Raw genomic sequence first — 15159 nt, forward strand, 5'->3', positions numbered from 1 at the left:
ACATGACGGCTATGTACTACATTCAAAAGCAGGGAGGGACGCGCTCTCCGCAGTTGTCTCATCTGGCTCAGAGCATGTGGAAGTGGGCCATTCAGAGGAACATCTTCCTCATGGCGGAGCACCTCCCAGGCAGTGACAATCAGATGGCGGACCTGCTCAGCAGGCACAGCCACCAAATGCACGAGTGGGAGATACATACATCAGTTCTCCAACCGTACTTCCAAAGGTGGGGTCATCCAGAGATCGACCTCTTCGCCACAAGGGAGAACACAAAATGCCAAAGCTTCGCCGCCAGGTTCCCACACCCACAGTCGCAGGGCAATGCGATATGGATGAACTGGTCAGGCAAATTTGCGTACGCTTTTCCCCCAGCACCTCTGATACCGCTGGTGGCACGCAAGCTCAGGCAGCACTCGATGACTCTCATTCTGGTTGCTCCTACGTGTGCTCGCCAACCATGGTACACCACGTTTCTAGAACTGTCCGTGGTACCGCATCAGAGGCTTCGTCTCACACCCAGCCTTCTGACGCAGAGCCATGGCGACATTCAGCATCCAGATCCGCAACAGCTCAACCTGGCGATCTGGCTCCTGAAGTCCTAGAGTTTGGCTACCTGCACTTGCCTTCTGACTGTATGGACATCATTCGGGAGGCAAGGAAGCCCACCACTAGAGCATGCTATGTGGCGAAATGGAAGCGGTTTGTAATTTATTGTGCAGAGAACAACATTAACCCGCTGGATGCTTCTATTCAAAATATCATCTGTTACCTTTGCCATCTCTACAAATGTAAACTGGCCTATGCTTCCATTCGCATACATCTATCTGCATTGGCCGCTTATCTCCAGAATAGGCAGCACCTCTCCCTCTTCAAGGTGCCTGCCATTAAGGCTTTTCTGGAGGGACTCAAACGAGTCATTCCTCCGCGGACTCCACCAGCTCCGGAGTGGAACCTCAATGTGGTCCTCACCAGGCTGATGGGTCCTCCCTTTGAACCACTGCATTCCTGCGAGATTCAGTTCTTGACGTGGAAAGTGACTTTCCTCATAGCAATTACATCGCTACGGAGGGTTAGTGAGTTACAAGCCCTTACTATCCAAGAGCCGTTTATTCAAATTCACTCCAACAGGGTAGTGCTTCGCACCAACCCTAAATTTCTTCCCAAGGTTGCGTCTCAATTCCATATCAACCAAACTATTGAGTTACCTGTTTTCTTTCCAAATCCCGAGTCATTGGCGGAGCGGATGCTCCACACCCTTGACGTCAAAAGGGCCCTGATGTATTACATCGATCGGACCAAGGATTTCAGGAAAACTCAGCAACTCTTTGTCGCCTTTGCACCACACCACAAAGGTAACTCTATTTCCAAGGCTGGTATTGCTCGGTGGATCGTTAAATGTATCCAGATCTGCTATCTGAAAGCAAAACGTACCCTTACCATTCTGCCAAGAGCCCACTCCACCAGAAAGTTGGGGGCCTCTATGGCATTCCTTGGAAACATTCCTTTGGAAGACATATGTAGAGCAGCCACATGGTCTACCACACACACATTTACAAAGCATTACTGTGTTGATGTGCACTCCAAACAGCAGGCAGCTGTAGGGCAGGCTGTTCTCAAAACACTTTTCCAAACTGCTGCAGCTGTTGGCACGGGCGGCCGTTCCACTCCATCTTGGCCACAATGGCTAAAAACAATCTGAGGATGGAGTCTATGCCCATGCGCACTGTAGTCCAGGGGAGGAGCCACCTATCTCGTGATACTTCGAAGACTCTTCCAGGACAACAATGTGCAATCGTCCGGACCCAACACTAGGCGGCGATCTATGCACAGATATGAATGTCAGCAGCCCTACATGCCAAGAACAGATGCATACTGGTAAGTAGCATATTTGTTGCCAGATGTGAGGAGGGACGTCCTCCGCTGGGTGCTTGACAGATCTGTGGGGTGTCTGCGAGGAAGAGGGAGGTGGATTGTTGGTGCCTGGTCAGCTGGTGGGAGGTCATGCACTTGTTGATGTATGTTGGTCTTTGATTGTTCAGGGCTTTGTATGTGTGGGTCAGCATCTTGAACTGCCATCTCTTCTGCATCGGGAGCCGGTGTAGCTTCCTAAAGTGCGGTGTGATGTGGGTACGTCTGGGGAGGTCAAGGATGAGTCTAAACGCTGAGTTTTGTATTGTCTGTAGTCTCTTTAGGAGGCGTGCGGCGCTGCATCCGTAGAGTGTGTTCCCATAGTCCAGCCTGCTTTTAATGAAAGCCTGCCTGATAGTCGCTCTCTGGTGTCGACTGGGAGCCACTTGAAGATCTTGCAGAGAATGCATTGGGTGTGGAAGCAAGCGGACGAGACAGCGTTTACCTCTTGCTTCATTGATAGCTTGCTGTGCTAGATGAGGCTGTGGTTGCAGGCATAGCCTGTCTGGTCGGAGGGTGGGCCGACTTCCGCAGGTCACAATGTGTCCATTTGAGGGCGTATCCCTGGATTCCAATGTGGTGGAGTTTGCTGATTAGGATGTGATGGGAGACTGTGTCGAAGGCAGCTGATCGTTTCAGGAGGATGAGGACTGGTGTTTCGCTGCCGTGCAGGGAGGCCCTGATGTTGTTGATAGTTGCGATCAGGGCTGTCTTACTGCTTTGGATGACTCTGAATCTGGTTTGAGAAGGGTCCAGGAAGTTGTTCTGCTCCAGGTGTTCAGTGAGTTGCTGGTTGATTGCCTTCTCGAGAACCTTCACTGGTAGGAGAGGAAGGAGATGGGTCAGTAGTTCTTCGGTCCTGCTGGGTTGGTGGAGGGTTTCTTCAGGAGGCTCCTCACCTCAGCATGTTTCCAGTCCTCTGGGAAGGAAACTGAGGTGATGGAGGTGTTCGGGACTTAATAGAGCTCGTAGCCAATCTTCCTGCTCTCAAGGTTGAAGAAGTGGTGTGGACTGGATTCCGTTGGTGCTCCCATGTGCACGGTGTTCAAGATGGCGATTGTTGGTAGGTTTCTGAGAGGGTCCCAGTGGCTGAGTAGGTGTTCGGGTTCTGTGTCCCTAGGTGGGAGCAGGCTGAAGTTGTGGACAGTGGAAGATTGGGGTTCTACGTTCTTGTAAATGACTAAGATCTTGTCATGGAAGAGGTCCGCCAGGTTGTCACATAGTCCTTGGGAGGGGTTGATGTCGTTCTCGGCGGCTGTGGGGTTGGAGAACTCTTTCACGATGGCAAAGAGCTTCTTGCTGCAGTTTTTCTGGTTTCTATGCGGTTTGCTAGTGTGTTCTAATTTGTTTCTTTCAGTTGGCAGTGACGCTGGTTGAGTGCTGTCCTGAAGGCTGTGATGCCTCTACTTTCTCCATTTTCTTTCTTGTTGCCAGCAATTGCAGTTAGGTGTATTTATGTTCCGCTGTTCTCACTCTTCTAATTGGTTCTTTGTACTTGGCTGGCTTGGGGGGCCAATTGTTTCGGTGCATGCTGTGATCCACTGGGAGAAATTCTACACAGCTTGCTCTGGGTTGGATGTTGTGCCTGGGAGGTGGGAGTTGAGAGCGTTGTTTTTCCAGTCTCTGCCCTTGGATTTGGGGATTAGGGCCAGTGTTGGATGGTCTGGCAATGGAAAGTGTACGCTGTAGTAGTTGTTCCAGTTGAGCCGTGTGACTTAGTTGTACTTGACTCTGTCACTGGACATGAAAATGAGGTTGTGCAAGTTGTTCATTCTTTCCAGGTTGTTGGTTATGTCGTTTTCTCTGAGGTCATTGAGGCGGAAGTTGAGATCCCCTCGGAAGATGTAGTGTTCGGAGTAGATTACAATTGGGGCGAAGATGTCAGTGATCGCATTACATAAGCTGGGGCTTGTTCCTGGTGGTCTGAAGGAGTGGGTGCCTCTGATGGTTCTTTTTCCATCTGTGTGGAGTTGGAAGTTGAGGTGCTCCATTATCAGGGTCGACTCGTCTGGGGAGGTTGTACAGTGGATGGTTTTCTTGTAGATGATGCAATTCCACCTGTGTTTGTTGCTTCAAATCCCAGTTTGCTATATTGTAGCCTTCGAGGTTGGTGATGCCTGGCACTGAGGCGGGGGGGTCAGGCAGGTCTCTGTGGTAAAGATGACGTCTGGGGTGAAGTATGAGATCATATCCCAGATCTCCGTGGTGTGTTTGCCGAGTGAATGAGCATTGAGTAGAATACACTGGAGTTGTGCAGTTGCGCACTAGTTGAATATCGCTGCAAGCATGAGACACACAGCACTTTGTACATGCTAAGGATATCATTCCTTTAGCATACATAACATGTTGTCAGGCAAATCTTTCACTGCTAAGCAAACACAACTTTAAGGGACACAACCAATCATTTCCCAAATACATGGATGACCTGGATCGAATCGTAGCACACCTATGATGCAGTCAGCATTCTGCGTAAGCCCTGAGGAAGTCATTGGGTTACACCCGCTGGACGAAACACATATTGACCTGCTTGGATGTTTTGTACTACAGAAGATCAGAATTGGCTGGCTGGAATGTTAAAAAGCACAGAATAAAGGAAGCCTTGCTTGACTGACTATTAATATTTTTATTTGAAGAGTTTTGTGCAAGCAGGAAATTGAATCACGTAATATAATATATTTCAAATTTGAAGAGCATGAGAGCGGCTGCTCTTCCTTAGCCAAGCACCTGCGATCAACTATACAAATGATGCAGTTTTACATCTGCATAATTATTGTACTTGGTAAAGATTTGAGCGATAGTTGTCTGGCTAGTCCATATGTAAACTCTACATATGGATACAAAACTTGCCTTAGTGACAGACCTTCCTCTTTCATATATTCATACACTGGTACTCTAAACTGGCCATCAAACAGGTTGGGCTGCAGGGGTTCGGCAACTTGTACAGTGAACAACAAACAATATGTCCTGGGTGGCGGACAGTAGGAGTTCCGCACCCCTACCGCACCAACTACATTCAGTCTTGAAATAGACTTTTTTTTTTAACATATTTTATTGAGTTTAAGTTTGTTTACAGTCCTGTAAATTGCCCGCACAGAGTTTGACAAGTCATACATATTAACATTGCTACATATGTATCTTGCAAATGCACATCTGTGATTCACGATAATCAATCATAAAGAAACAACCCCCTAACACCCCCCACCCTAGAGAACTGTGGTCACACTACAAACCCATCTTCCGTATCATTGCACTTGTATCTCGTCCGGCGCTCAGTCTACATACATATACAGGGCCTAGCCACACATTTCCATAGATGGCCGGGTATAGGCAATTCGTAGTTTTTAATGCACATTCAGGAAGAATGTCATATGAACATCTCAGGCTCCTCGGACTTGAACTTTTCTAACATTGACTCCCAATCTAAGGCTATCGTTGTTTTTCGTAATCCCCTTGCCTCTTCCCTACGCAGCGCTGCGCCTTCTGCACTATTCCATTTCACCACTTCTGTGTACCACTTGCGTATTTCAGGAGGTCTGCCTGATTTCCTCTGCATTGTAATGTTCCTACAGGCCAGAAGTAGAGCCAGGTCGACGAATTTAAATTGTACTTTGTGTTTAGACCTGTGTTTGTGTAATCCAAGCAAGCACGCCTCCACTGTGTCATGTAGCGGAAGGTGCGTCGCTGTTCCTGTGATCTCTCGAACTTAAACCCAGTAGCTGAACAGATCGGGACGTGTCCACAACATATGTATTAATCCCACTCCAGGGGCGTGACATCTGGGGCATGAGTGTCGTGTCTGAGGGAACATTTTATCCAATCGGTCAGGAGCCAGATAAGCGCGATGCAATATCATGGTTTGAATGAGTTTGAACCTCGAGTTTCGGGATACCTTTTTGGGGTGTTCCAGAATCTTTGCCCATTCTGTGTCCGATAGCTCATTTTGGTCGGGTTCACGGCCCTGTGGTGCCCAATGTTTTTTAATGTATCGCACCAGAGCAGCATAGGTTATAAATAAATGTTGTGGAGCACCTGTCTCGTGCACAAACATGTCGTTATCCATTAGGAGCTCCTGTCCAAAGAGGTCCGCCACTGTGGTGACACCATACTCCGCCCAGGGTGTTAGTGTACGGTTAGTGAGGGTACCAGCAGCAAGCGGAATGCCCATTAGGGATACATTACCAGCGTACGTGGAGGGCGTTTTGGCATATTTGAGAGCTGCCTTCCAGCAAGTCAATGCGGTGGTCAGCAGTGTAGGTAAATCTGTGCGCATCTTGTAACTTGGTAACATCAGGTTGTGTAGAGCGCCAGTCTCCAAGTCAGTTTTTGTGAATCCTATTTCATGGAGGTTACGTCCAGCTGTCCAGTAGGACAGCCACTGTAGTTGGCAGGCGTAGTAATACGCCCGAAAGTCTGGGAATCCCAGCCCACCATACTAGTGCATATCTGCAGTTTCTTCAAGCTGATTCGCCGTCTCCCTGTACCCCAGATAAGGTCTATCAGCAACGTGCTCAGCTTTTGAAATGTGTATATTAATACTATTAGAGGCAAATTCGTGAAGTAGTAAAGTAGTCGTGGTAGAACTACCATCTTCGCTATTGCCGCCATTCCCATAACGGATAAAGACAGCAAAGTCCAGAAAACTACACTGGATCTCAGGGACCGTAGTGTTCTGCCCAGATTACCCTCCAACAGATCGGCAGCTGTTCTATACACTTGAATACCCAAATATTTAAATGTAGTGGGGGCAACCAATAATGGAGCGTCCCCGAAGGCCACCTCCGTGAGGTCAGCGTGGTCCGTAAAGAAGAAGGCGTGTGATTTGTCCGCATTCACGGCAAGACCGGATATGGTTCCAAAGTACCGAAACAAGTCACAGATCGGAGCTAAGGGCTGACGAAGGTCGCGGAGATAGACCAGTAGGTCATCGCATATGCCGAAAAAAAGTGGGTGGTGCGTCTGAGTGGTATGCCCAGATCCGGTAAATTCTGTCTCATCTCAATCGCCAGGGGTTCTAGGGCTAGTACAAAAAGTCAGAGGCGATAGTAGGCAGCCCTGGCGCGTCCCCCTGTGTATCTTATACTCCCCCGAGATATGTCTGCCCGTTCTTGCTCTTGCTGTCGGCTCTGTGTAAAGCAGACGTAACCACGTTAGATAGCTATCGGGTATCCCAAAGCGTGACAGTGCCCGAAACATAATCCCAGTGGATCGAATCGAACGCCTGTTTGAGGTCTAAAGAAAGACATCCTGAGTGAGGAAAGTGTTGCGGCACTTCTGACATTAAGTGGTGTAGCTTCCTAATATTCAGGGATGTGCTTCGTGCTGGTATGAACCCAGTCTGGTCTATATGCATCAGTTGCGCTAAGTAGGGCTGTAGTCTGTTAGCCAACACCTTACTTAATATTTTGTATTCCGTGGGTAAGAGCAATAGCGGACGATAATAAGCCATGTCAGCGTGATCTCTGCCTGGTTTAGGTAATGAGATGACCATAGCCTGGGCGTAGTGTGAGGCAAAACACCCTCCTCCCAGATCGCCTTATATAATTCCGTCAGTTTGGCTACAAGCGTCTCCGCATACGTAGTGTAAAATTCGATCGGCATACCAGGGGTTTTGTGCGAGGAAGTCCCTTCATGGCAGTTTTGATTTTGAGGTTACAGGCCCTGAGAGTTCCTTTTGGCGCCGTTTCTGTTGGAGTGGGGATGGTCAGTGAGGAGAGGAAGGTATCTGTACATTCGGGGGGTATCTCTACTGGCTTGTCATATAAAGAAGCATAATATGTTTTGAAGGCTTCATTAATCTCACCCTACGTATACACTCTCGTGTCATCTGCCGTCCTGATTTCATTGATCACAATTGCGGGAGGAGCATCCCGGAGCAGCATCGCTACGAATGTGCCTGCCTTATCTGCGTCCACATGCATCCTTTTGGTGTATTCATGGTAGTCTATGGCTCTAAGTGACTCTAACAGTTCAGCATGTTTAATCCGTGCTTCCTGTAGCGCTTCAGAGTGTGTCGTCAGTCGCCACCAACTGTTCCAATCTGCCTATTTGTGTTTCAGTGTCTGTTAGTGACTTATGTAATTCCTATCGTGCACCCACTGTCGCGCTAATCGCTCTACCTCGCAACACCGCCTTGAATGCATCCCATTCTATCAACCTACTGGTCACTGTGCCGCTATTCTTGGTGAAGTATCGTTCTATTGTGTGTGACAAGTCCGCATGGAACACCGTGTCTTCCAGCAGCTGTGGCCAGAGGCGCCACGTGGGGACCGGTGTAGGTACCCTACCCCATGCAATGTTGATCTCTTGTGGGTTGTGGTCGGAGAATGTTTTGGGGAGGTATGTGGAACTAAGGACCTGCCCTGCAATGTCATCTGAGCATAGGACCCTGTCTATTCTAGTGTGTAAGGTGTGTACTGCCGAAAAAAACGAGTATTCCCGATGGGCCTGATGTCTCATCCTCCATACGTCACCTAACCTCCATCCATTCATCCAGCGCACTAGTGCCTCAGTTTGTTTAAATACCCCCGTGCCATGCAGTTGCGGGTGAGATCTATCTAGGGTGACATCCACTACCGTATTGTAGTTCCCACCTAGTATCCAAGGGCATGTATCCCATCCCGCAAGTGCTCCGCTGATAGTGTCCCAGTATTTGTCTTGGTCGAAATTAGGGGCATATATGGATCCTAACACCACTAGCCTTCCGTCTAGTGTCCCCCGCACAAAAACATACCTACCCTCCTTATGAATTTTCTGATCATGAGCCACGAAAGGCACTCCATGACGTACCCAAATCGTAGAACCTCTAGCGTAGCCTGAGTAAGAGGTGGAGAAAACCTGCCCTCTCCATTTCTTCCTGAGTTTGACTATTTCGCTGGCTAGCATGTGTGATTCCTGTAAGCAGGCTATCTGTACCTTGCGTCGAAGCAGTAGCGCGTGTATCCTGTGGCCCTTATGTGTGGTGCCCATACCCCGTATATTCCAGGTGACTATGTTATAGCTGTCCTGTACATGCATGGGGTCAATCCGTACAGCAGTAAGGGTGCAACCGCAGCGCCTGCGAAAGTGACTAGAGTGACATCTGCGTTATGTAGGTGACCATCCCTCCCCCAATGTTCCCAATACACGGTCTGTAACCGGAACCATTCCAGACCACAACATAACGTTGCAACAAGTAAAGCAAAATTCGCAATCCAAGGGCCTTCGCCAAGTGGGTGGCGGTTACTACACCTCGTATGCGTATTGCTTGAACAGAGCACTATGAAGTTACAACAGTACCCGAGCCCAAACATTACTTTCCTGCAGGATGCATATAAACAGCAAGTAACAGAGAACAGCGTATTTCAGTTACATTCCACAGAAAAGGTACAGCACAATGTATACTTGCGTGTATGTATCAGCCAAATAAGTCCATAATCAATTGAGGGGTAGCCGAGGGGAACAGGGCTATGCTGCCCCCAGAGTCCGATCCATGAGATGACTCCTTGTCCGTGGAGGATTTAGTATATCGGCTCGCTGTCCATTCATGAAGGTCGCAGTTGCGATTATCGCCTGTTGCTTGGATTGGTGTAGCCGCTGCGAGGGGACTCGCTTGTCCATAATAAGCTGTCGGATGCGACCGCCCCTGCGGCTCCCGGAAGCATTCTTCTGAGTTCTCTTGGGGAAGTCCTGGCGGTTAGTGGCATTCTCAGCGGCAGTCAGCTCCAAAACTTTGAGCCAGTTCTCCACGTCACCGGGGCTGTCAAAGAAGTAGGTTTTGTGATCATGTATGAACTTCAGGCGCGCCGGGAGCAATAGGGCATATTGGATATTCAAGTCTCGAAGCCGACGCTTTACGTCTAGGAATGAGGAGCGCTGGCGTTGCACCATCACTGTGTAGTCCGGGTACAGGGAGACTCTCGTGTTCTCGAAGGTGATCGGCGCCTTCTCACTGGCCTTCCTCAATAGTACATCCCTATCTCTAAAGTTGAGTAGTTCCACAATAAGTGGCCGAGGCGGGGCTCCTGATTTTGGTCTGCCAGTAGGTATGCTGTGTGCCCTTCGATGCAATATTGCGAGGATAGTCCTTCTAGCATGACATGGTCCCTAAACCACTGCTCCATGCACCTTGTTGCGTCTATCCCCTCACTTCTCTCCGGCAGGCCGATCACCCTAATGTTATTGCGCCTTGCTCTCCCTTCTGCGTCCTCCACCCGGTCTATTAAGGCCGCCATCTGCGTCTGTAGGTGTTTCACATCGGCCGCTGTTTGTTTTTGCTGCGGGAGTACTTCTGCCATGGCATGTTCTTTCACTTTATCAGCCACTTTCGTGTGCTCCGCCTTCAGCAGGGTTAATCCAGTTGTTAGGGCATCTATCTGCGATTCAATGGCCTTCCTGGAATCGCGTACTTCCTGCAGAATAAGGTCCAGTTTGTCTGCCTGCGCAGGCACCACCGTAGGGGGGATACTGTCCGACTCCTGCGTATTATCCACTTCGTCATTCATATCCTGTGTGGGGCCCGTTACCGCCTGTCCCGACAGCTTCAACCTGTTGCGCCCCATATCGGTAGAACAGTGCTGCACTTCGCCGTGGTCTAGCGAAGCCACAGGTCCAACGAAAGGACAGCACTCTTCCTGGTCGAACTCTGGCACCACCCGGGTTTCAGGCGCCAAAAGCTAATGGTATTGCCGTCAGTCCACTCACCGGGCGCGTCCCAGTCCGGCTAAGCACACCCCCAATAACGTGGGAGGGGGGCCCGCACTGCACCCGCCACGCGGGTTCGTGTAGTGTAGCACCGCTACATATAGCAATCACCTCTTGTTACCCGCACCAGGGGGGTAGATATGGCGTAGGTTCAGGCGATAATACCCAGGGGAGAAAGGTAGATCTCCAGGAGCAGTCTCAAATATGCCTCCTGTGAGCGATATGACTGTGATGCCTGCACCATGTACCCCAGGGGGGCATTCACCTCATACCAGCGTGTCCCCCTGCGTGCCGTACTCCCAAGGAGCTCGCTCCGCAGCATTTGCAGTCAAGGCCTGCGCAGTTTGCCTCCTACCTCCACGCACTATCTTCCAGGCATCAGGGGCTAAGCCTCTAGGAGGGAGCACTCGCCGTCCAGTCCGCGCAGCTCCTAGAGATCAGGTAGGGGCAGACAGTCTTATTCACAGCAGTCCACAGTTGGCCCAAGTACAAATGGCCGCGGCCAGCGCCGCCGGAGGTCCGCCCAGTATGCAGCTGTCCCTGCGTGTTGCCCGGGTCTCTCCTGCCACTGTACGTCTCTGAGGCGCCCCTCCGATCCTCCCGACAGGCAGTCACAGGCGATTCAGGGGAGCACCCCAGCGCAGGCCGCGGCAGTCTGGGCACAGCGCCAGCGAAGGACAGGCCTCACCGCATCACGGGGGTCGCGTAGCAGCGCGCCCCGGCCCACCTTCAGAAATCGCTACGCCTCCTTCAGCGCGGCAGCTCCCAGCAGCGGAGCCGTGAGCGGAGCTCCAGTGTGTCCACAGCTGGCGGGTGTCGAGGTGCGCCGATCAGAGTCGCTGTGTCAGACTCAGCTCAGCGGCCGCCGGCATTTGCAGACTTCTTCTGCCGGTCAGGGGCGGCGCCCATCCCCCTGCCGCACCTCTCGTCCTCGGCAACATGAAGGAAAGAAAAACGGCACACCGCGACCTCTGCTCCGCTTCGAGGGTACATATCGGCCCTCTCGAAGTTCCCCAACCGCTTTCGCCGTCCACACAGCAGGTAGAGTTAGTAAATATCAGGATCTTTGTGGGCTCGGGTCCGGAGCTCCGTAATCAGGCAGCCGCCATGCTCGGAAGTTGGCCCCCCCCTCCCCCCCCCCTCCCCTCCCTTCCTCCCCCCCCTCCTCCCCCAGTCTTGAAATAGACTTGAAGCTGGGTTTACCTGAAATCCTGTCAGTTTCCCATTTGGCTCTCCATGATATCTAGTGAAAATCCATCGTTTTTTTGCACCCTTTGCCACCCCAGTTTGGACTTAGCCATTTGTAAATCATTCTTGACCCTGTCCCCATCATAGGTTCTTTTTGCATTTGTCGCACTAAATTGAACTAGCAGATGTTAAATCACTCTTGACTTTGACTGACCTTGTTCCTACAGAATCTTAGCTCAACAAACGTCATCGTTGCATAGGGCACATCACCTCCCGCCCATGACTGCATATCTGTTTTTTTACCCCATCTTTTCCCTACCCTTCCTAGACTCCTTATCTATTTCAAATTAGTCAATATGAAATCTCCTCTCCGTGTGTATTCCAAATCACTCTGTCTGTTCTGCAACCACCTGTCTATTTTTCTCTCTTGCTGCCCCTTTGTTCTTCAGTTTGAAATTTTCTAAGATAGACCTGCTTGTGATGCTCTGAAATTATGTCTCCACCGTGTAGCACTTTACATTTTAATTCTCATTTTACATTGTTTAAACATCTCTTATGTGTATGCTCCTATCGCTGCAGCGCTACAGTGTCTTCAGGGCTGGTTCTTGCTCTCCATAGGGAGCTATGATTTTATATTTATTTACTTTTAGAAACAAGCTTTCCGATGATTGCATCGGTCATGTCTTCACGAGGAACAGAGGAGAAAAAGCTTCACTCCGCGGAGCATCAGAAATCAGCGCCACGTAAAGATATAAAATGTAATTCAGGTGAGTGAGTGTTGGCCACTACTTGTGAAGGTTCGTTATTTCCACGCATGTTCCACAGAGGAAGTGTGAAACGGGGACAACCCAGCTCAGGTAACTGATATCTGTATGCATCTATATATTAACCGAGGAACATCTGGCCGTGATCAAAGTCCTTTTTCTATCTTTTTATGCACTGGAGAAGTGAAAACGCAAAAGGGAGAGTTTAAGGCATATAAAATCCTGTTTGAGACAAGCATGGGTGACAGCAACACTGTAAAAGGTGTAGAGAAAGCAATAAAGGAAGACAATACCAGCTAATGCTGCAGGACTGATGGAGAAGCTGAGACAGGCTATTACGGTATTGGCAAGGATTGTGTGACCGTAGCTCAGGCTGCCCTCGCCTAAGCCTGATAGTGAAAGTAAAGTAAAGGGGTGTTTCATCACCTTATTCTGTCATCTGTAGCCCTTATCAATCTCCAGTGGAGATTAAAGCAGTTGACGTGCTAATGTGGGGCACAATGGAAAAGTGAAGGGCATAGTATTAAAACCTGGTAGAAAGTGAGGAGGGTGGTGGGAAAGGGAGAACTGATGTGTGAATAAGAGAATGAAGCATGAGTGGAATTCAGTGATGTCGGAGGATGACTGAGGAGTAAGACGGCCAGGGAGCGAAGAGAATTACAGAGGAGCGAGAAGAGTCGCCGGTGAGTGAAGAGGACATTCGATTCTTGGTGAAAATTAAAGGGTATTGGGATGTCATAAAACCGACAAATCATAGTGAGGGTTCTGATGGAATGCTGTAGATGGGTGTAGCTGCTTTCAGGGGCACAAGCCTGGGCAGAAGGTAGTCTTTATCTCATTCAGACCCTGGTACTGGTCTTCACACCATGAGCAGGACATGTAGGAAGCTAGGTTCTTGTTGCGGTAGTTCCCCTTAAGTTGTGTGTGGTATTTGATGCAACTTTGACAGAGGTGCACCTAGTTCCTGCTAACCAGGTCCCCATTACTGGTGTTCTATCCCCAAAACAAGAGAACTGGTCACTTGATCCCCAAGTGACCATACCTGTAGCACCTCTGTAAGTCCCTAGTAAATGGTCCCCCTGTTACCCAGGGCATATGTACTAAAGAGGGTCCCTAAGAGCTGCAGCATATCTAGGGGACCAAACGCCAACCACTGGTCAAAAGGAGTTCCTCAGCTACATGATGACTTCACTGAAACTAAAGATGTTTGGTATCAAATACATCGTATAAATAAGCCCACATTGATTCCAGTGATGGAATAATTAATACTAGCACTATGAAGCTACATTAGAGATACCCCCTGAACCCTACAAGTCCTCTAGTGTGCTGGCCGACTGGTCCAGTCCAGCCTGCCACCACATGCTATTTATCGCCTCCGCTAGTTCCACCTCTCCCTCAGATGTTAACCTTGCGAAAAGAATGTGGAAACCGAATAATCATCACAAATGGCCCTCTTCAGTTATCAACAAGGATTTAAAGGTCATAGGCTTAATGGAGAGAAAGTGGCAGCCTACGAAGAACGTCTTTGTTAGTAAAGAATTTTGGTAAAAACTCACATTGTCTGGGCCAAAAACCGATACAAGCAACTTTTTGATATTGTCAGACATGACACAAGTGTAATACTCCAAAGTCATTTTGTTGATCCTCGTACATAATTGTGAAGCATTTGCTGAATTGAAATTTTAGGATCAAATCTCTTACCTTTATTAATCTCGCCTCGACCCATCACTACATGAAAACCATCTGCCACTTTTACCGAACTCAAAGCAGTTCCTGAAACCACGAAGATGTGGAACATTTAATCTTTTGGAGCTTCCTGTTGCTTTGTTGACCAAATGAATTCCAGCCACTCTCACTCAGAAGTCCTCCCCACTTTAACTTGCCCCTCAGTGAGCCTTGATTGTCCTGATATTCTGTTTTCCCCCACAGCATTTGTTAGCCTCTAACAATTCTCCATCCAACCGAGCTTGCAAGCTTTATACACAAATAAATTTGGTGACTTCGCCAAGCAGGTTATATATTGAATGCTGAAATCTTTTACCTATCAAGATGTCTACTGATATCGTACGATTTAATTAAAGAGGCTTTATGTACCTTCTTTTTTTGGGGGGTGTGGCAACGATTTAGGCAGCAATATATTATATTCATTTATTTGATGCTTTGCCCAGATTTTTGGGAAGGGTGGCTGATGCTATGAACCACCTTATGGGTTCACATAATTAAGTGGCCCCGCTACCTTCATTTCTAAAGGGGGCTATTAAACAGACACAAGACGTCCTATGATGTCAAATAATATGTATAATACATGCAAGCATTCGATTTATTTTTCTTGCAGTATTTGTTTTCCCGTGATGTCGGGACTTTCCCCCACACATTGTGATCGAATGAGGATCCAGACAAACCACTTTTGACCACCGTTTAGCCGGACTTAGGTGAGGTGTATATCAGGACTGGGAGAGATAGACGTCCTGAAGACGATCGGGGAGACCTTCATGGCACAGTAATTCGGTCGATAAATGTTGACACAAGCAGTACTAGGAGGGGTGTTGTGAGATCTTAATATTCTCTGGTAACACAGCCCATCCTTCACGTTTTTAATTCTGTATGTGGAACCTAGAAA

At 48.9% G+C, this 15159-nt stretch overlaps 1 protein-coding gene across 1 annotated transcript in view; it reads left to right on the forward strand.

Annotated features, from left to right (window-relative positions):
* Positions 1 to 15159, forward strand: part of LOC147663102 (uncharacterized) — a gene marked incomplete at its 3' end in the record, with an annotated part of 242284 nt that overhangs the window by 206773 nt on the left and 20352 nt on the right. The window contains exon 12 of the mRNA XM_086950679.1: positions 12426 to 12542. Coding sequence (XP_086806805.1) covers positions 12426 to 12542 — 117 coding nt within the window. The remainder of the gene's footprint in view (positions 1 to 12425; positions 12543 to 15159) is intronic.

Source organism: Lissotriton vulgaris, unplaced genomic scaffold (assembly GCF_964263255.1).
Source record: "Lissotriton vulgaris unplaced genomic scaffold, aLisVul1.2 SCAFFOLD_2286, whole genome shotgun sequence".
Taxonomy (NCBI): domain Eukaryota; kingdom Metazoa; phylum Chordata; class Amphibia; order Caudata; family Salamandridae; genus Lissotriton; species Lissotriton vulgaris.